This window comes from Aedes albopictus, chromosome 1 (genome assembly GCF_035046485.1).
Source record: "Aedes albopictus strain Foshan chromosome 1, AalbF5, whole genome shotgun sequence".
Classification (NCBI taxonomy): Eukaryota; Metazoa; Arthropoda; class Insecta; order Diptera; family Culicidae; genus Aedes; species Aedes albopictus.
The window spans coordinates 32,380,648-32,400,625 of record NC_085136.1 but is presented as its reverse complement, the minus strand read 5'-3'; the positions used below and the strand labels follow the sequence as shown (position 1 = coordinate 32,400,625).

Here is a 19,978-nt window from a genome sequence, read left to right as displayed (position 1 = left end):
TCTGGTGGGATTCGAGAACACACGGCTCCGTATTTGCTAAACCGCAGTAGGGCCATTTCTTTGAAGGTTCCTTAGGCATTGCTTTTTTTTTTAGCTTAAAGCACATTTTAGCATTTTAGGAGAGGAACAAACCACTCTTAAGCAAACTATAGTTTAAGAAACTGATAATCAGCTAGTTACGTTTCTTGGGAATGCAACCAACCATTTCTTCGATTTTTTTTTCCATATTTTAATGGCTATTCCTCCGTAATAATTTTAACAATTTCTTTTTCAGTTATTTTGAAAATTTCTCAGGCAATTTTATTGTGATTACTTACTAATTCTTTATGACTTTATTGTATATAAATTTATTGCTTCCAAAAAATGCTGAACTGGAAACTCAGAAATCCTCAAATGAACTTGCTTAAAGAAAATCCAATGAAATTCACGAAAAATTTCCTGAATATTTCCCAAAGAAATTGCCGAAAAAAATCATCCAAATTACCTTTGAGCTTTCAAAGTAGTTGCCAAGAGAATTCATAAACTACCAGAGGAATTCCTGATGAAAATAGTAAGGCTTTTTAAATAAATTGGCCGAATTCAATCTCACAGTAAATTGCCAAAATATATTCTATACAAATTTCCACAAACATTCACAAACAATTTTCGAAGATATTCTCAAAGTATTTTCGATGGAATTTCTGAAGAAAAATTAGAAAGAATTCCAAAAGTAATTGCAGTAACAGATTTTTTAAAGAACCACCAGAGTTTTTTTTTTCAAAGAAATTCCCGAAGGAAAACTCTAGAAATATTGGCGAACTCATTTCCAAAGGAATTACCGAAGAAGTTCTTAAAGTTATAATAGAAGTTTGTTCAATGCAAGTAACACCGGAAATGCCGAAGGTGTTCCGAAATCATCTGCTGCAGGAATTCCTTACATAATTACTGAAGAAATCTAGAAGGTGAATACATACTTAATAGAATAGATAATGGAAGTCCAAAAAATCGATGAACATCGAGAAAAAAAAGTAGAATGATTTGCCGAAGACATTTCCAAAAAAAAAAATTGAGATGAAGTTCGCAGAGTCAATATCGAATGAATTACCAAAGGCTTCACTACAAGAATTCCCGAAGGAATTGCCAGAAGAGTAATAGGAGAATTTTAAAAAGCAAATATCAATAGAATTGCTGACATTAACAAAACATCGCTTGAAAGACTACTAAAAAATTGGCGAAGGAACCCCCGAGAAAACATTTCAAAAGATTTGCCAATGGAATAAAAAAAAAGCCAAATAAACTCCTAGTGGAATTTCCGAAGAAATTTCCAAAGTAATTTCCGATGAAATTTTCAAAAGATGCGTAAAAAGTGTTTAGTGTCAAATTCCAGACATATTACCAAATAAATTCTTAAAGAAATTGTCGAAGAAATTTGCCAAATTTAAAGGAATTACTGAGAGACTTTTAAAAGAAGTCCTAATTAAAATAAATTGCACAGTAATTTCCAAATAAATTGCCCGGGAATATTCCCTGAGGAATTACCGAAACAATGTTTTGCCGAAAACAGAAATTGCTCTAAAAATGTATTCTTGATCAATGTATTCAATCCACAAAACAAAGGGGTTGTGATGGTTGTAAAGTTCAAACTGAAAATACAAATTCCATGTATGATTATGTATAATGTTATCAAGTTCTTAAACCTCACATGGCGGGAGAGTGTTAAGTCAGTACAACGGTTCGGATTTAAAAAAAATGTTCTTCAAAATACAGCGCGTATAAATTTTCGTGCTAATTTGTCCCGCGACGCAGTACATCATTGTACTAAGAAGTTGATGGATCGGTATTTCTTTTTACAAAAAAAGCAAAGCAACCTGGAAGCCACTGAAACTGGCACCCCCCAGGCACCCCCTAGGAAAAAATCCTAAATACGCCAATGGTTGAAACCATCATAAAATCAGAATAAAAGGTATTAGGTTCCATGACGGTTCTCAAAACCTCTGCAGGACTAATTGGTCATCAAAATGTTACTTGGGTTATCGTCCAAGGATTTGAAGTGACCGTTTTTCCGCATCGTTCGTCTGAAACAGTAGATGTCTTCAACGATGAGGGTTCGGGTCTGGTACGTTTGGCATAAGGACATTTGGCATAATGGACGTTTGGCCTAAATGACGTTTAACAAAAGCCAACTTGTGTTATTTTTGTTGATTTAAATTACTCTAATGTCTGCTTAGAAGGAGTCCTAGAATTCTTCCAATATTTTTTCCAGAACTTTATCCAGCTATTTCCCCTTCAGGCATCCCTCCAAAAATACTGCCAGAGAACTCTCTAGGAATTCTTCCAGGTATTTTTTCGGTATTGTTTCAGGAATTCTACAGGAGTTTCTTGAGTGACACTTCCAGAGATTCTTCCATATTTTTCTTCAAAGAGACACCTAAACAGATTCTTCCATGGTTCCTTCCAGGCATTTCTCCAAAAATCACTTCTAGGATTTCTTCAAAACTTCTTCCAGGAATTGCTCAAGAAATTTCTTCTGGAATTATTTCAGAGATTCTTCCAGTAATTGGCTTCATTAGCGGTATCGATGTATTTCTACAATCTCAATCTGCATGCCAAATCAGGTCAAAATCCAAATTTTCTTGGATTTTAATGTCCAGGAACCTGTTTATAAATTATTTTGAAGTTCGAATAGTTGAAATTCTTCCCGTGATACGTCCAAGTCCTCTCGGGATTCCTGTTGAATTTTCTCCAGAAATTTACTCAGACTTCCAGGATTTGCTTAAGGGGTATCTCCAAGAATAGCTCCTGGGAATCGTTTTGGAATTTCTCCAGGTAGGGTCTAGTACCATTTGGGCAGGTGTACCTATTTTGGGCACTTGCCGCTATAACTAAGCCGATTTCAAACCGATTGGTTTGAGTTTTTGTATAGAGTTAGATACTGTACGTGCCTAATTCTATACAAAAATTCAAATCAATCCGTTTGAAATTGACTTGGTTATAGCGGCAAGTGCCCAAAATAGGTACACCTGCCCAAATGGTACAAGACCCTATTATTTTTTTTTTTCAATTCTTCCAGGGATTTCTACTGGAATTCATCCAGAATTTTCTTTAGAAATTATCCGGTAATTTCTCTATGAATTTCTGTAGGATTTTTTCAGGAAATTCTACAGAGAGATCTTCAGAAATTCCTGCAATACTTTAAGAGATTCATTCAGGGATCCCCCCACGACTTCCTTCAGATGTTAGTCCAAATACTTTTCTAGAAATTCCTTCAGGGATTCTTCCAGGAAATCCTTAAGAACTTTGTTCCTTTGTTCCTGGGATTCGTTTAGGACTCCTACAAGCAGTCTCTCAAGCAATTCTTCTAGGTATTCATACAAGGGTTACTCCAGCAATCTCTCCATGAATTCTTCCAGTGATACTTCTAGAGATTCCTGCAGGAATTTCTCTAGGAGTTCCTGTAGGAATTTCTCCAGGGAGATTTTTAACACATCCTGTCAGGAAATTTCCTACGAAACTGTCAAGATATTTTCAAAAAAATTCTTCATTGATTCTTCCAGTTTCCAAAGAATGTTTTTCGAATTTCCCGGAGACACCCGCGTATTCCAGAAATAAGGTCAACTAATCTCCTCGTTTGTTCCTTGGAATTTCTATGGAAATTCTTCCGGGTGTTGTTCAAGGAGACACAAAGGTTTCGCTGTCAGAGATTGTCCAGGAATTGCCCCAAAGAATCGCAGCAGAAATTCCAGGGATTCCCTTAGGCAGCCCTTCAGTGGGATTCTTCCAAAATTTTCTCCAGGATGTAATCCCGTTATTTCTCATCCAGGGACACATCCAAAACTCTTCTCTTCCACTTAACCTGCTGGAATTCTCCCAAGGATCCTTCCAGGAACTCTTACATGTATTTCCTTAGAAATTGCTTAAGGAACTCTTTCAAAGATTCTTCCAAAAAATCGCTCTAAAGATTTCTGCTGGAACTCCTACAGAAATTCTTCCAGAGATCCTTCCAGGCATTGCGCCAAGAACCCCTCAGAGGAGTCCTTCAAAAATTCCTGCAAAAATCGTTCCAAGATTTTTTCTGGAATTTTTCCAAAAATTCCTGAAGAGGTTTCACTTCCAATTACTACAAGGATTACTTCAGAAATCGTTCGAAAAGTTATTCAAGAAATGTTCGAAGAACTTCTCTAGGAATCGATCTACAGATTTCTCAAGGAATATCTTCCGAGATTCAAGGATTTCCCCGGGAATTTGTTCAGCGATTATCCAGGATGTCCTCTCAGGAAATCTTCCCGGGATCATTCCGATTTTTTTCCTCTAGGATTTTCTCCAGCAATTCTTAAAGGTTCATTTAAGCATTCGTTTTGGAATTTATCGTTGATTTCCTTCAGAAATTTTTCGACGATTCCTCCAAGGATTCCACGAGGGATTCTTCCAGGGTTACCCAGTGATCTCTTCAGAAATTTCCTCGAAGATTCTTTCAGGAATTCGAACTGGGATTTCTCTAGGAAGTCCTCCCAGAATCCATTAGGAATTTCTTCAGAAATTCTCAACTGATTTCGCTAGAATTATCTCCAGGAATTCTAGGGGTTTCACAAGGGGTTCATCTATGGACTCTACAACAATCCCTTAAAGAATTTTTTCAGGGATTCTTCCAAGAATTCGTACAGTGATCCCACTCGTGAGTTCTGCCGGGATCGCTCCAAGAGTTCATTAACGCTTTGTTCCAGGAAGAATTTTTCAAAGATTTGGTTCCAACAATCCTAGGCATTCTTTCTTTCCATGAATTTTTCCAGGAGTATCTTTTGAGATATCTCCAGGAGTTCCTTCAGAGGTTGCTCTAGGAATCCAGGATCTTCTCTAGAAGCTCCTGTAGGGATTCCTCCAAAATTTTCCCGAGAATACCCTCTAGAATTTTTTCCTGAGCTTCCTCCAGGGCTCCCTCAAAGACGTTTTTTAAAGGATTCCTTTTAGGGGTTCATCCAATAATTTTACCAGGATACTCTACAGGCATACCTCCAGAAAATGTTCCCGGGATCATTCTGATTTTTTTCCTCTAGGATTTTCGCCAGCGATTCTCAAAGGTTCACATAAGAATTCGTCTTGGAATATATCGTTGATTTCCTTCAGAAATTTTCCGATGATTCCTCCAGGGATTCCACGAGGGATTCTTCCAGGGATACCCAGTGATCCCTTCAGAAATTTCCTCTGAGATTCTTTCAGGAATTCGAAACTGGGATTTCTCTAGGAAGTCCTCCCAGAATCCAATAGGAATTTCGTCAGAAATTCTCAACTGATTTCGCTAGAATTATCTCCAGGAATTCTAGGGGTTTCACAAGGGGTTCATCTATGTAGTCTATAACAACCCCTTTAGGAATTTCTTCAGGAATTCTTTCAAGAATTCGTACAGTGATCTCACTCGGAAGTTCTCCAGGAGTTCATTAAGGCTTTGTTCCAGGAACTTCTCTATGAATTTGTCAAAAATTTGGTCCCAGGAATTCTAGACATTCTTTCCGTAATCCCTCCAACAATTCATCCAGGAATATCTCTAGAGATATCTTCAGGATTTCCCTCAGAGGTTGCTCTAGGAATCCACGATCTTCTCTAGGAGTTCCTGCATGGATTCCTCCAAAATTTTCCCGAGATTACTCTCCAGAAATGTTTCCTTAGCTTCCTCCAGGGATTCCTCAAAGACATTTCTGAAGGGATTTCTTGTAGGGGTTCATCTAAGATTTTTTTTTTCTAGAAATTCCTCCAACATACTCTACAGGGATACCTCCAGGATCCTGAAGGGATTCATTCAGAAATTCCTCTTGATATTTCTACATGAGTTCCAGTGGACATTTGTTCAGTGATTTCCGGTGTATTGTTCAGGGTATTTAAAAAAAAAAACTAGGAAACAAATAGACTAGGTAGTGGATCGCATTTTCGTACAATTATTCAATTCATTTTATGGCAAGTTTAAGATTAAAAGTTTTTGGGATATGGGTAAGATTTTTTTAAATCTCTCAAAAAGTTTATTTTTTTTATTATTTTATGCATATTTTTTTTTTTTTTTTTTTGTTGTGAGATACAATGGGTTGAGTTTTTTGATGTTCAATTCTTGCACACAAAGTGAGATGCTTTACTTAAGAAAACATGCGTGAATAGAAAACCAGATCCCAAACTATACCGGGAAAATACTTCATTTTCTATTACACTCGGTATCTAGATTTTAACAGTGTTTGGTACAGTTTGAACTACTAGTGTGAAAGAGAGTGCAGAGAGTGAACTAAAAGTCTCTTGAAACAAATTGGCGCTTCAATCAATCGGCTACCATTAATCGCATTACCACCCACATCAACCAGTCACGCCGTCTTTTCTGTGTGTGTGTCCGTCTGAGTTCCACCTGTAAGGAATACAGAGCTGGGAGCGTGAAACCTAATCCAAGTAACTCATGTTTTCGTTTTGTGAGTGTCCTGTGTCGCCAGTTTGCGCCGCGTCGCCTGCTCTGATCATCCATTAAAAAACCATATAACTCCATAAAAATGCGGGCCATCCTTGGCCATCCTCCATCGGGATCCTCGCTCTCCTCTAACGCATCGCCGGTGGCTCCATTCTTGCGCTTCCGCAACCGCAACACCATTTGCCTCATCTCCGCTCCCGAAATGACTCCGATGATTGATCCTCATCTCATCCATATGTGTACTTTTCCAACCAATCAAGGATCACCGATGTCACGTATCGGAGCGACATGACGAGGCCCGCCTACCTCCCGGAGGCCCGCTATGGCATGGGCCACAGCTATGCTAGCGCCAGCTATGCCGGGAGCAACATAAGCTCGCCGGCCCATTCGGAAACCTCGCCGATGGGTCCCCCGACGCAGGAATTCCCCAGTCCCGGCAGTGTTGGTAGCCCGCCGCCCCAAATGCTCCCGGCCTGTGTCGAACAGTTCAACGCCGGTGCCGGTAGCCCCGCATCCCAGACCACCGGTGGAACGACGCTACCCGGCGAACTACTCCAGCCGGGGGCCACCGGATCGTTAACCCTGCGCACCTCGGCCAGCGAGCAAATCATCCAGGGTCTCATGGATCACCTGCTGTCCGACTACCAGGGACAGGAACTGGACGACGTGTCCATGGCTCAGCTGAACACCAACAATTTCTACACTACCACCACCGCCGCCGCCGTCCCAGGGCCACAATCCAGTGGCGAAACGGCCGGGAGTGTTCCCTGCAGTAGTCCACCGATGGCGAATGGGATCTAATCGGGACGGTAGAGAGGGGCTGAGCGAGCGGACAGACGGAGCATATTGTGATAGGTCACAGGTCAGACACACGGACGGACGTATACAAAATAGATCCTCGCGGAGGAATCATCAACAAACATGAGATCCAAGTCAGTTGAAAGTTACACGAACATATAATGTAGCCATTTAGTTTAGTTTGATTGCGCACACACTTTTTGATCAAATGTACTTCCTACTTTTGCAACGGATTTGAGTTACTACTCCTACATTACATTTATGCGCTAAAATTAGTAAATAGTGATAGTTGAATAAAGTAATACGAGTTTTTACCTTTGTTTCAATATCGTTCTTTCTTTCTCGTTGTTTGAGTTCCAAGAAGTTTCAATTGGGTGATTTTCAAACAACCCGTTCAGATGATATATCAGGCCAAACATTTCAATAGGTCCTATCTGCATTTGAGAGGCTTTCTTTGTTCACTTTCTCTTTCAATTATTGCAATGTAATGGTACACTTTTCAACTACTTTTGCAGTACAGATCAAAAGACGATTGTTTTGACCATCGTTCAATGCAAGGAGAAAATCATAAAACAAGTAAACAGCTGAGATATTAACGAAAGAGAGGGAAACCAAAGAGAGCCTCTCTTCTGCAGATTGGACCTTTAGACATATTTGGCCTGATATGCATACGAAATATGACTATTGTGGCGTGATGGGTGGTAAGTGTAATTGGATGTTTCAATTATTGCTTGTTCGGTTAAAAGTTGGATCTCGATTATTGCCCGCATTTTTACTTCCCAAATCGATACGATAATCAGTGTAGCTGTCTAGGACAAACATCATTGTTCAGAAAATAGCCTGCTGCGTTTGACCTGTAATACAAACACATCTAAAATAATCCTAGCAGGGTTTCTCAGTGCTTTTATCTCACGGAGCACTTTTCGGAATTAAATTGTTACAAATAGATAGATATCCTCGAAATCTTCGTACTGAGTTTTCAGTTCCAATAATCTTCTCATGATCTTGTGTCGTGAACTCATGTGTTAATAATTCAGGAGCTTATATGTATGTATGTATGTATGTATGTAAAATTCATCGCACACTGTCCGGCAGTGCTTTTATAGGAGAAACTTGGCTGCATCTGTTTGATTATGCATTTATATCTACAGATGTAAACAAATTTAGTTCTGGAGATGGAAGGCTCTACTGTAATTAAAGCTGTGAAAACCTTACATTTTGATTAAAAACTAGAAGAAAAAATAATTTTCCTTAAAAATCAGCTCCCATATGTCTATTTTGACCAGGTGCTTCTAATTTGGCCACTCCCATAAGAAATACACGTGATTGGCCAAAATAGAAACCAAAGTTGAGAATATGGCCAAATTTGCGGCAATATTTCTATTTTGGCCAGTGCCACTTTTAATACAAAAATCAAGTATTAGCTTTATTTCTGCATTTTTCTTGTAAAGTATAGATATAAACCTTTCATTTGACGAATTCGTTGTTTAGGATAATTGGTTATTTTTATAAAAATGGTTTCTTTTAGACTGGCCGAAACCGGTGCTCGCACCCTAGTCACTTTATCTCTAACAAAATTAAGGGGAAATTTCGCACTAAAACTTCCCGGCTGCACGCAAGTAATGACGACGTTACCGCGACCAAACCGATACGAAAAAGGTGACCTCCTGCCATCGCTTACTTGAATCACAGTCCTATAATTTTGCATGCGCTTGAAAAACTATCCGGATGGCATAGCGCCACCATCAACGATTTGGCCGGCTTATTGAAAACAACGCGGAGACGAGAAATGCGTCACAGAAACTTTTTCACCAATGCTCCAAGAAACTGTTTATTCCAAAACTCTCACAAAGGCAAGGTCTGAAAACCAAGGCAAAACCGTCCTGGCAATACACACTAAGCTTCGAACACACGTTTTTTTTCTTACTGGTTTGTTTAAATTCACTTTGCTTCAATATTTATTCACAATTCAGTACTCCAATTCAAGCAAAATCAACGTGTTCACATGTGACAAAACTTTCCGAGTGCCGTAGTACCGGCCAAACCACCAGTGGAATCGTGAAACTTGCGAACGCGAAGAAAATGTGACAAGCAAAATAAAAACACACCCGTTCGCGGCAACGCCTGCTGCGATCCTCCGTGGTAATAGTTCAGGAACTTATTTCAAAATTATTCTATACAATGGAAGACTGATTTCTAAAAATGTACTCCCGGCCTTGGTCCACTGTGAGCTTGCTGATTTTCTTCTCGAAATGATTGGTTGCCATCACTTCGTACTCCTTGAAGCTCTCGAATACCTCCGACTTCCTCTTGACCGGATGGATTACAGCAAAGTGCGTAAAATCGTCGATGAACGACACGAAGTACCAACCTGGAACCGTCCCATGCTGGGGGATCAATCGGGCCACAAACGTCAGAGTGCACTTGGAGTGCACCCTTTCCAAGGGCCGTGTTGCTCGCTCCGATTACCCTCGAATGGTTCTCTGCACTGCTTCTCAAGGATGCAAGTATCGCAGAAACCAACACGTTTCGGTTTCGGTCCGTTCGATCGGCGCGCTTCAACTCCTCTCCTAGCAAACCGTACTTTGACGGTTTCCATGGTAAGCTCGTTTTCGTCGATATTTTCCAGAGCAGTCACTGTCTGTGGGTCGTAACTGTCTGGAAGCGTTAGGAACAGCTGGGAAACCAGGAAACCGTTTTCTTCCAGCTTCGCTCCGAAGGATTTCAGCTGGCGCACCAGCTAGTCGTAAGATGCAAAATGGCTTCTCATTGACGCTCCTTCCTTCATGCGTAGCTTGGCTAGCTGTTTGCCCAGGATAGTCTGGCTCGCCACCAACTTCTTCGCAAACGTGTCTTCCAGCGTTTTCCACATGACCTTTGCGGTCGTCTTGTCCTGCACGATTTCCAGGCACTCGTCGCCGACAAATCCAACCAGCAAGGTTTTCGCTTTTTGGTCCGTCTTCAAAAACTTGTTCTTTGGCTCACCCGGAACCGCCAGCTGTCATAGTTGGTTCCGTTCTGCTGGGGAATACCAGCACCTTCCTTCACTGAAGAGCCCATAACCTTAAGGAGTTCCGTTATCCGGAACACGGAAATGGCACGGGGTACAAACTAATAGAATGGTTTTATTTAAGCGGAAAATTAAGAGCGACCGTTGGCGCCACGTGGTTGAGATAGACTAATGAAAAAGTTCCACCCGTTGCGGTGGTGAGACGATCGATTTGAAAAATCGCCGACTACACTGAAATAAATTTTGTTGTGGAAACTACCGATTCCATAGTTAAATTACTAACCGTACCTATGATTCTCAACCGACAACAAAATCTGTTAAGATAACTGAAATATGCTTGAAATTACAATGCATTGTAGTAAATTCAACTAAAAGCATAGTCGTCTCAACAACAAAACATTGTTAATTTTTCCTGGACACGCATTTTACAACACAGTGTGGTTAAAAATACAATACTCATTTGTTAAATGAAAATTATTTTTAGTAATGTTAACTGCACTGCTAGTTAAGTCGACAGTGTTTTAGTAGAATTAACTGAAAATTGTTGTCGGTTGAGAATCATAGGTACGGTTAGTAATTTTACTATGGAATCGGTAGTTTCCACAACAAAATTTATTTCAGTGTACTTTGTTTTCAGATTCATACTAGATCAACATGTGAAAAGGGCGGAACAGCCATTGCACGCCTCAGCTTCTTCCGTCCCTCGTAGGCGTGTTTCAATTTATTTATGCAATCTGATCCCGTTATCAGATAGTGGGGAGTCTGCTCTATCTGTCACAGGTCAGAGATTTAACGAATTATTGGAAATACACTCAGGAGGATTTCTCCAGAAGTTTCTTTAGATATCTCTTCGGCAGTTCTTTCCGGAGATTCATCCATGAGGATTCAGGGATGTCTCTAGGATTTTCATCAGGGATTCAGAAGAACTCTCAGTTATTCCGACAGGAGTTCCTTCAAGGATTGCTTCAGAAGTTCCTTCGGAGCTTCTTTCACGAGGATGCAGAGATGCCTCCATCAGGAGGTATAGGAGGTCCTTCAGATATTAGTCTAGGAGTATCTTTAAGAATTCTTCCCGAAGTTCAAGAATTCGAACAGTAGTTTCTTCAGGGATTAGTCCAGGGAGACTAATTTCTAGGGATTCATGCACAAGGTCCTCCAAAGAATTCCAATCAGTGCTTCCTCTAGAATGCTAGTCAGGGATTTCTTCTGGCGTTCCTTCTGGATTCTTTCTAATAGTTCCTTCAAGGATCTCTCCAGAAGTTCATTCAGATATTTTTCCAGAAGCATTCAGGGATGCCTCCAAGTCCAGAAGTTCCATCAAGGGTTTCTACTGGAATTCCTTCTGAGATCTCTCCTGGAATTCTTTCAGGGATTTAACCTAGAATGCCTTCAGGGATGACCCCAGTAGACCCTTGAATAATTTCAGCAGGATTCCCTTCAGGATTTTTTTTCCATTTTTTTCCGGAATTCCTTCTGAAATCTCTTCGGGGATTCCTCTTGGAATACTTTTGGAATGCCTCATGGAGATTCTCCAAATATTCTACCAGGAGTTCCTTTAGGTATTTCCTTAGGGTTTCCTTCTGGTATTACTACAGAAGTTCCTCCCAGGAGTAATTTGGGAGTCCCTTCGAGGATTCCCGCTGTGATGTAGTTCTTTCAGAGATTTCTCTAGGAGTTTCTTCTGGAATCGCCCCAGTAGTTCCTTCAGGGTTCTCACCAGTATTTCAGTAGTTGTTTGAGGAAGATTCAGGGATGCGCTCAGGATTTCAATCAAAGAATCCTTCAGAAGTTCCCTCAGGTATTCCGACAGAAGTACCTTCAGGGATTCGTTTAAAATTTCAATTAGGGATTCCTGCAGGGGTTTCTTCAAAGATATCACCAGTTCTTACAGGGATCTCTTCAGGATGACCTTCACAGATTTTTCCAGGAGGATTCAAAGATGCCTTCAGGAGTTTCAGGGATTTCTCCAGAAGCGTCTTCAGGGATTTCCACAGTAGCTCCTTCAAGGATTAGTCCAGGAGTTCCTTCTTAGATTACTCCAGAAGTTTTTTCAGGAATACCTCTAGAAGTTTCTTTTGGAGATTCTTCCTGGATTTGCACCTGTAAATCTTTCGGAGATTTTTCTAGAAGGATTCAGAGATGTCTCCAGGAAATACATCAAGGATTTCTCCAGAAGTTCCTTTAGGAATTCCTACAGGGGATCCTTCAGGGATTCTCCTAGCAGTTGTTTCAAGGACTTGTTTAGAAACATAATCAGACATACCTCCAGGATTTCCTTGATGGATCTTTCATAGGCTTCCTACAAGAATTCCTCCTGGGTTTCTTTCTGGGAATCCTCCAGGATTTCCTTCTGGTCTGATTTTTTTTTTCGGTGATTGCTCCTGGAAATCCTTCGGGAGTTCCTCCTGGAATTCCTTCGGGAATTTCTCCTGGATTTCCTTCGGGAATTTCTTCTGCAAATCCTTCGGGAATCTCTTCTGGAATTCCTTTTGGAATTGCTTCTGGAATTCTTTCTGGAATTCTTCCTGGAATTCCTTCTGGAATTCATTCGGGAACTGCTTCTGGAATTCCTTCGTAAATCCTTTCTGGAATTCCTTCGGGAATCCTTTCTGGAATTCCTTCTGGAATTTTTTCGGGAATTGCTCCTGGAATTCCTTCGGGAATCCCTTCTGGAATTTCTTTTTGGGATTCCTTCCGGTATTCCTTTTGGAATTCCTGCTGAAATTCCTTTTGGAATTCCTGCTGGAATTCTTTCTAGAATTCCGTCGGGAGTGCCCTCAGGAATTCCTTCTGGAATTCCTTCGGGAAGTGCTTCTGGAATTCTTTCGGGTATCCCTCCTGGAATTCTTTCTGGAATTTTATCGGAAATTCCTCCAGGAGTTTCTTCGGGAACCCCTCCTGAAAATCCTTCGGAGATTTCTGCTGGAAATCCTTCGGGGATTCCTCCTGGAATTCCTTCGAGGATTCCTCCTGGAAATCCTCTGAGGATGCCTCCTGGAAATCCTCTGAGGATTCCTCCTGGAAATCCTCTGAGCATTCCTCCTGGGAATCCTCTGAGGATTCCTCCTGGAAAACCTCTGAGAATTCCTCCTGGAAATCCTCTGAGGATTCCTCCTGAAAATCCTCTGAGGATTCCTCCTGAAAATCCTCTGAGGATTCCTCCTGAAAATCCTCTGAGGATTCCTCCTGGAAATCCTCTGAGGATTCCTCCTGGAAATCCTCTGAGGATTCCTCCTGGAAATCCTCTGAGGATTCCTCCTGGGAATCCTTTGAGGATTCCTCCTGGGAATCCTTTGAGGATTCCTCCTGGGAATCCTTTGAGGATTCCTCCCGGAAATCTTTTAAGGATTCCTCCTGGAAATCTTTTAAGGATTCCTCCTGGAAATCTTTTAAGGATTCCTCCTGGAAATCCTTTGAGGATTCCTCCTGGAAATGCTTTGAGGATTCCTCCTGGAAATCCTTTGAAGATTCCTCCTGGAAATTCTTTTTGGATTCCTCCTGGAAATTCTTTGTGGATTCCTCCTGGATTCCTCCTGGAAATCCTTTGAGGATTCCTCCTGGAAATCCTTCGAGGATTTCTCTTGGGAATCCTTCGAGGATTCCTCTTGGAAATCCTTCGAGGATTCCTCTTGGAAATCCTTCGAGGATTCCTCTTGGAAATCTTTCGAGGATTCCTTTTGGGAATCCTTCGAGGATTCCTCTTGGGAATCCTTCGAGAATTCCTCTTGGGAATCCTTCGAGGATTCCTCTTGGGAATCCTTCGAGGATTCCTCTTGGGAATCCTTCGAGGATTCCTCTTGGGAATCCTTCGAGGATTCCTCTTGGGAATCCTTCGAGGATTCCTCTTGGGAATCCTTCGAGGATTCCTCTTGGGAATCCTTCGAGGATTCCTCTTGGGAATCCTTCGAGGATTCCTCTTGGGAATCCTTCGAGGATTCCTCTTGGGAATCCTTCGAGGATTCCTCTTGGGAATCCTTCGAGGATTCCTCTTGGGAATCCTTCGAGGATTCCTCTTGGGAATCCTTCGAGGATTCCTCTTGGGAATCCTTCGAGGATTCCTCTTGGGAATCCTTCGAGGATTCCTCTTGGGAATCCTTCGAGGATTCCTCTTGGGTATCCTTCGAGAATTCCTCTTGGGAATCCTTTGAGGATTCCTCCTGGAAATCCTTCGAGGATTCCTCCTGGAAATCCTTCGAGGATTCCTCCTGGGAATCCTTCGAGGATTCCTGCTGGGAATCCTTCAAGGATTCCTCCTGGGAACCCTACGAGGATTGCTCCTGGGAATCCTTTGAGGATTCCTCCTGGAAATCTTTTGAGGATGCCTCCTGCAAATCCTTTGAGGATTCCTCCTGGGAATCCTTTGAGGATTCCTCCTGGAAATCCTTTGAGGATTCCTCCTGGAAATCCTTTGAGGATTCCTCCTGGAAATCCTTTGAGGATTCCTTCTAGAAATGCTTTGAGGATTTATCCTGGAAATCCTTTGAGGATTCCTCTTGGAAATCCTGTGAGGATTCCTCCGGGAAGTCTTCTGAGAATTCCTCCTGGAAATCATTTGAGGATTCCTCCTGGAAATCCTTTGAGGATTCCTCCTGGAAATCCTTTGAAGATTCCTCCTGGAAATCCTTTGAAGATTCTTCCTGAAAATTCTTTGTGGATTCCTCGTGGAAATTCTTTGAGGATTCCTCCTGGATTTCTCCTGGAAATCCTTCGAGGATTTCTCCTGGGAATCCTTTGAGGATTCCTCCTGGAAATCCTTCGAGGCTTCCTCCTGGAAATCCTTTGAGGATTCCTCCTGGGCATCCTTTGAGGATTCCTCCTGGAAATCCTTTGAGGATTCCTCCTGGAAATCCTTTGAGGATTCCTCCTGGAAATCCTTTGAGGATTCCTTCTAGAAATGCTTTGAGGATTTATCCTGGAAATCCTTTGAGGATTCCTCTTGGAAATCCTGTGAGGATTCCTCCGGGAAGTCTTCTGAGAATTCCTCCTGGAAATCATTTGAGGATTCCTCCTGGAAATCCTTTGAGGATTCCTCCTGGAAATCCTTTGAAGATTCCTCCTGGAAATCCTTTGAAGATTCTTCCTGAAAATTCTTTGTGGATTCCTCGTGGAAATTCTTTGAGGATTCCTCCTGGATTTCTCCTGGAAATCCTTCGAGGATTTCTCCTGGGAATCCTTTGAGGATTTCTCCTGGGAATCCTTTGAGGATTCCTCCTGGAGCTCCTTCAGAGATTCTTCCTGGAAATATTTCGGCGATTTCTGCTGGAATTCTTTTGGGGATTCTTGCTGGAATTTCTACAAGGATTTATTCTGGAATTTCTTCGTGGATTCTTCCTGGAATTCTTTCGTAGACTTCTCCTGGAATTTCTTCGGAGATCCCTCTTGAAATTCCTTCGAGGGTTCCTCCTGTAATTCTTTCGATTCCTCCTGGTCCCTTTCTGGGATTCCTCGTGGAATCTCTTCTGAGATTTCTCCTCAATTCCTATCAAGGATTTCTACAGGAATTTCTTGGTCATGAAAAAGCTCTCACTACACATTCTTGAGCACGGCAATGCTTTTTATCTATGTGCAACAAATTTGCAATTATCGCACCGCCATCCGTCAAAACGGTGCGCCAAGTTAGCCCAAATGAAGAGTTCATTCAACGTCAATTGATGGGTTGTTGACGCCTGGCTGACGTTGCAGTTATCGAATTTTATTCGCTAAGTGAAACGTAAACATGATGTAGTTATCGAACTTCTACAGTAGTTCAAATCAAGATTATAATGGTTTAATTCAAGGTAACATTCTCCAAGTGCGAATCACGTAAATTTGATAATTTTATGGCGAATAATGCGGAATATTTTTTAGTTGGACAATGCTACGATAAATAGGCTTTCATTTGACGTATACACTCAGAGCGATTTTTTTTCATAACAGCTTTTGTTTTTTTTTTGTTAACTTGCAACCGAATAGTATTTTGAAAATCCTCTTGTACCGAATTTCACGAAGTGATGACTAAGATTCAGAATTTTCACTGATATGAAATTAACCAGAAATATGAACATAGATCAAGCCGGCAAGACGGTTTCCTTGGAGTTATTCTGGATCAGGGAAAATAGCACCAGTAGCAGAGCTGCATGCAAATATCTGCAGATGCAATTTTCACTTCCTCTTGGTATCCGAACAAGGAACATATCCAACGTTCCACGTAGAGTGAATGTTGCCAAGGCTATCGCAGAGGTTGCTATGATATCTCTCCTACCCAACAATCTCATCCGTTACATGCCACCATCCAAGCAGGCCCCGAACCCGAAATCCGGTGCCCTGTTTCGATGCTCGAAAACGAACGAACGAACGAAACTATTTAATATTCAAACAAAATTCAAACGTTCCTGACCGGCTAGATTTTAGAGAGCGCAACCCGATCGCATTCATAATTGATAAACCACCCAAAAGTGACGGACATGTAACCACACTACCTAGCTAGTGCTGTGCAGCAGAAACCATGACAACGAGCAGAATCGAGAGCTAAATGGCGAAATGATGTACCATATATGATAGGCTACTTGGATGGGGCAAGATTGCGGAAGGTTACAATTGTATTCACCATAGACGTTAAAATGTTGACTGTTTGTTTCACCAATCTAGGAAATTTGACTCAAAATGCAACTTTAGCCAAATTTTTAGACTAAATCCCTTGCTAGATAAGAAAAAGAAATAAATTTAGCTTAGAACGGTAGACTAGGTTAGGAATAATTGTTGCTCAAATCATCCTGATTATAAGATAGATAATTCAAAGATAAAAAAAAAACAACTGGATAAGATGAAATCTATATGTGATGTTCTGAAGAAAACTTTATACGTACTGTACTCTCAATAATCCGTCTTAGATGTAAACGTACCTCACACGCCAAACCATAACTACTATACGATAAAAGGTTCTGAACCCAGCCGCTAGCAAAGCCTGCCTCCCACCAAGTGGGACGACCAGGACAGAGATTGACACGGGGAAACCTGACACAAAACAAAACAAAAAACCCGAAACCAGTAAAACTCAACCCAAAAGCAAAACAATGGCCTGCTGTGTTATTGTTGTCCAGACCGGATTTGGAAGCGCTCCCCAAGCAGACTAAAGCGCCATCGAGAGGACTACTAGATTAGCTTAGCTGGAATTGTGAGGTGGAGGGAGTAAACTTAACCGGAATTAGCGCAAACATACAATTGTGATTGTTGTTGTTGTAATAATGCATGCCAGGTGGACAGAGGTCGCTCCCAACAGGAAAGCAGAAGGATCAAAACGAATATAGAACGTTAGGAGGTTATATTTTATGCAGAGGCTGCGAGAAAAAAAAAAGGAAATCACGCGTCGATCGCTTCATGGTGTGTTTTCTGCACTGCCTCAAATGGGAAAATTGCAATCCTTATGTTTGTCCTACCGCCCCAACCCCCCATCGCTGTTTTTGCATTTGATTTAAGCTTAGTACTCAGATGGCAAGAAATGAGGTCAAGGAAAAAAAGGCATTTTTACCAAAGTAATTTTGACAATCGATCTTGGGATGAACAGAAGAAGTATAAGAAGAAAATAATCGACGAAACTCTCGGACCAAAACAAACGCTGGGAAGTTTACAAACAATGATCGCTGCTTGGCATCGGCTTGTGAAGCAAATTTGCTTCGAGTGCAAAATAATTTTTAATTCTAATTTCTCGGGACCGGGTGCTGCCTGTGTTTCAGAAGAGGATGCGAATTCCAGCTGGTGGTTCCCGGAGAAGCGCAACACTGCACACAACACACGGTCGGATACTTCGCTACAAATTCCGGAAGCAACTTTCTTCGAAAAACACAGTTAAATGCATCCAGGAGTTTTGTGAGATTTCTTCATGAGATCTTCTGGGATATTCCAGGAATCCTTTCTAGAATAGCCTCAAGGATTCCCCTAGCAGTTCCCTCTAGAATTGATCCTTAGCTAGTAATATTTTTTTTTTGTGATTTGTTCCAGGAAGTTCTGCGATTTTAAATGTTCTTGATTTCAAACAGAGTTGTTCCGCGATTTTTTCCTAGAATTCCCTCCGGGATCACCCCGGAAATTTTCTTCTGCAGTTCTAGAATTCCTTGCGGGATTCTTCCACAAATTCATTCCGGAGTTTCACCAGGAATTCTTTCCGGGATTTCTCCAGAAAATTTCTCCGGATCCGGGATTCCTTCAGGAATGCCTTCCGTTTTTTTCCAGGATTTCCTTCCGCGATTTCTCCAGAAATTCCTTCTGTGATACATCCATAATTCCATCTATGATTCTTCCAGGAATTCCTTCTAAGATTTCTCCAGCCATTTTTTCTGGGGTTCCTCTGGAAATTGTTTCTTCAGGAATTCCCCGGGGATTTATCTAGGAGTTCTTTATTGAATTCCTGGTGAAAAACCTTTCGAGTCTTCAAGAATTCATTTTGTTAAGGAATTCCCCCGGGGATTCATACAGAAAATCCTCTAGGAGTTCCATATTGAATTCCTTGTGAAATACCTTCCGGGTCTTCAGGAACTCGTTCAGGAATTCCTCTAGGAGCTCCATCTTGAATCCCTGGTGAAATACCTTCCGGGTCTTCAAGAATTCATTCTGATATCTCTCGGAATTGCCCCAGGGGTTCCTCCAGGAATTCCCCCGGGGATTCATTGTTCTAGGAGTTCCAAATAACATTTGTGGTGAAAAACCTTCCGGGTCGTCAAAAATTCATTCTGTTATTTCACAAGGAATTCCCTCTGGGATTCCTCCAGGAATTCCCCCGGGGGTTTCTCCAGGAATTGCTTCAGGGATTCCTCCGGGGATTCCTCCAGGAATTCCTCCGAGGATTCCTCCAGGAATTCCTCCGGGGATTCCTCTAGGAATTCCTCCAGAAATTCCTCCGGGGATTCCTTCGGAAATTCCTCCAGGAATTCCTCCAGGAATTCCTCAGGAAATTCCTCCAGGGATTCCTCCGGGGATTCCTCTACGAATTCCTCCAAGAATTCCTCCGGAAATTCCCCGGGGATTCCTCCAGGAATTCCTCCGGGGATTCCTCCAGGAATTCCTCTGGAGATTCCTCCAGGAATTCCTCCAGAAATTCCTCCGGGGATTCCTCCAGAAATTCCTCCGGAGATTCCTCCGGGGATTCCTCCAGAAATTCCTCCGGAGATTCCTCCAGGAATTCCTCCAGGAATTCCTCCGGGGATTCATCCAGGAATTCCTCCGGGGATTCCTCCAGGAATTCCTCCGGGGATTCCTCCAGGAATTCCTCCGGGGATTCCTCCAGGAATTCCTCCGGGGATTCCTCCAGGAATTCCTCCGGGGATTCCTCCAGGAATTCCTCCGGGGATTCCTCCAGGAATTCCTCCGGGGATTCCTCCAGGAATTGCTCCGGGGATTCCTCCAGGAATTCCTCCGGGGATTCCTCCGGGGATTCCTCCAGGAATTCCTCCGGGGAATCCTCCAGGAATTCCTCCGGGGATTCCTCCAGGAATTCCCCCGGGGATTCATTCTTCTAGGAGTTCCAAATAACATTTGTGGTGAAAAACCTTCCGGGTCGTCAAAAATTCATTCTGTTATTTCACAAGGAATTCCCTCTGGGATTCCTCCGGGGATTCCTCCGGAAATTCCTCCGGAGATTCCTCCAGGAATTCCTCCGGGGATTCCTCCAGGAATTCCTCCGGGGATTCCTCCAGGAATTTCTCCGGGGATTCCTCCAGGAATTCCTCCGGGGATTCCTCCAGGAATTCCTCCGGGTATTCCTCCAGGAATTCCTCCGGGTA

At 42.0% G+C, this 19,978-nt stretch overlaps 1 protein-coding gene across 6 annotated transcripts in view; it reads left to right on the top strand.

The window, feature by feature from the left end:
• LOC109422192 (signal transducer and transcription activator) overlaps nt 1–19,978 on the top strand; it is a 388,739-nt gene that overhangs the window by 341,690 nt on the left and 27,071 nt on the right. For 3 of the 6 annotated variants that reach the window (XM_062844329.1, XM_062844328.1, XM_029854697.2), the window contains one exon: nt 6,676–7,539. The exons of the other annotated variants lie outside the window; for them this stretch is intronic. In XM_062844329.1, coding sequence (XP_062700313.1) covers nt 6,676–7,216 — 541 coding nt within the window. In that variant the 3' untranslated portion in view covers nt 7,217–7,539. Of the gene's footprint in view, nt 1–6,675; nt 7,540–19,978 lie in introns of those variants that run through there. 6 annotated transcript variants of the gene reach the window in all.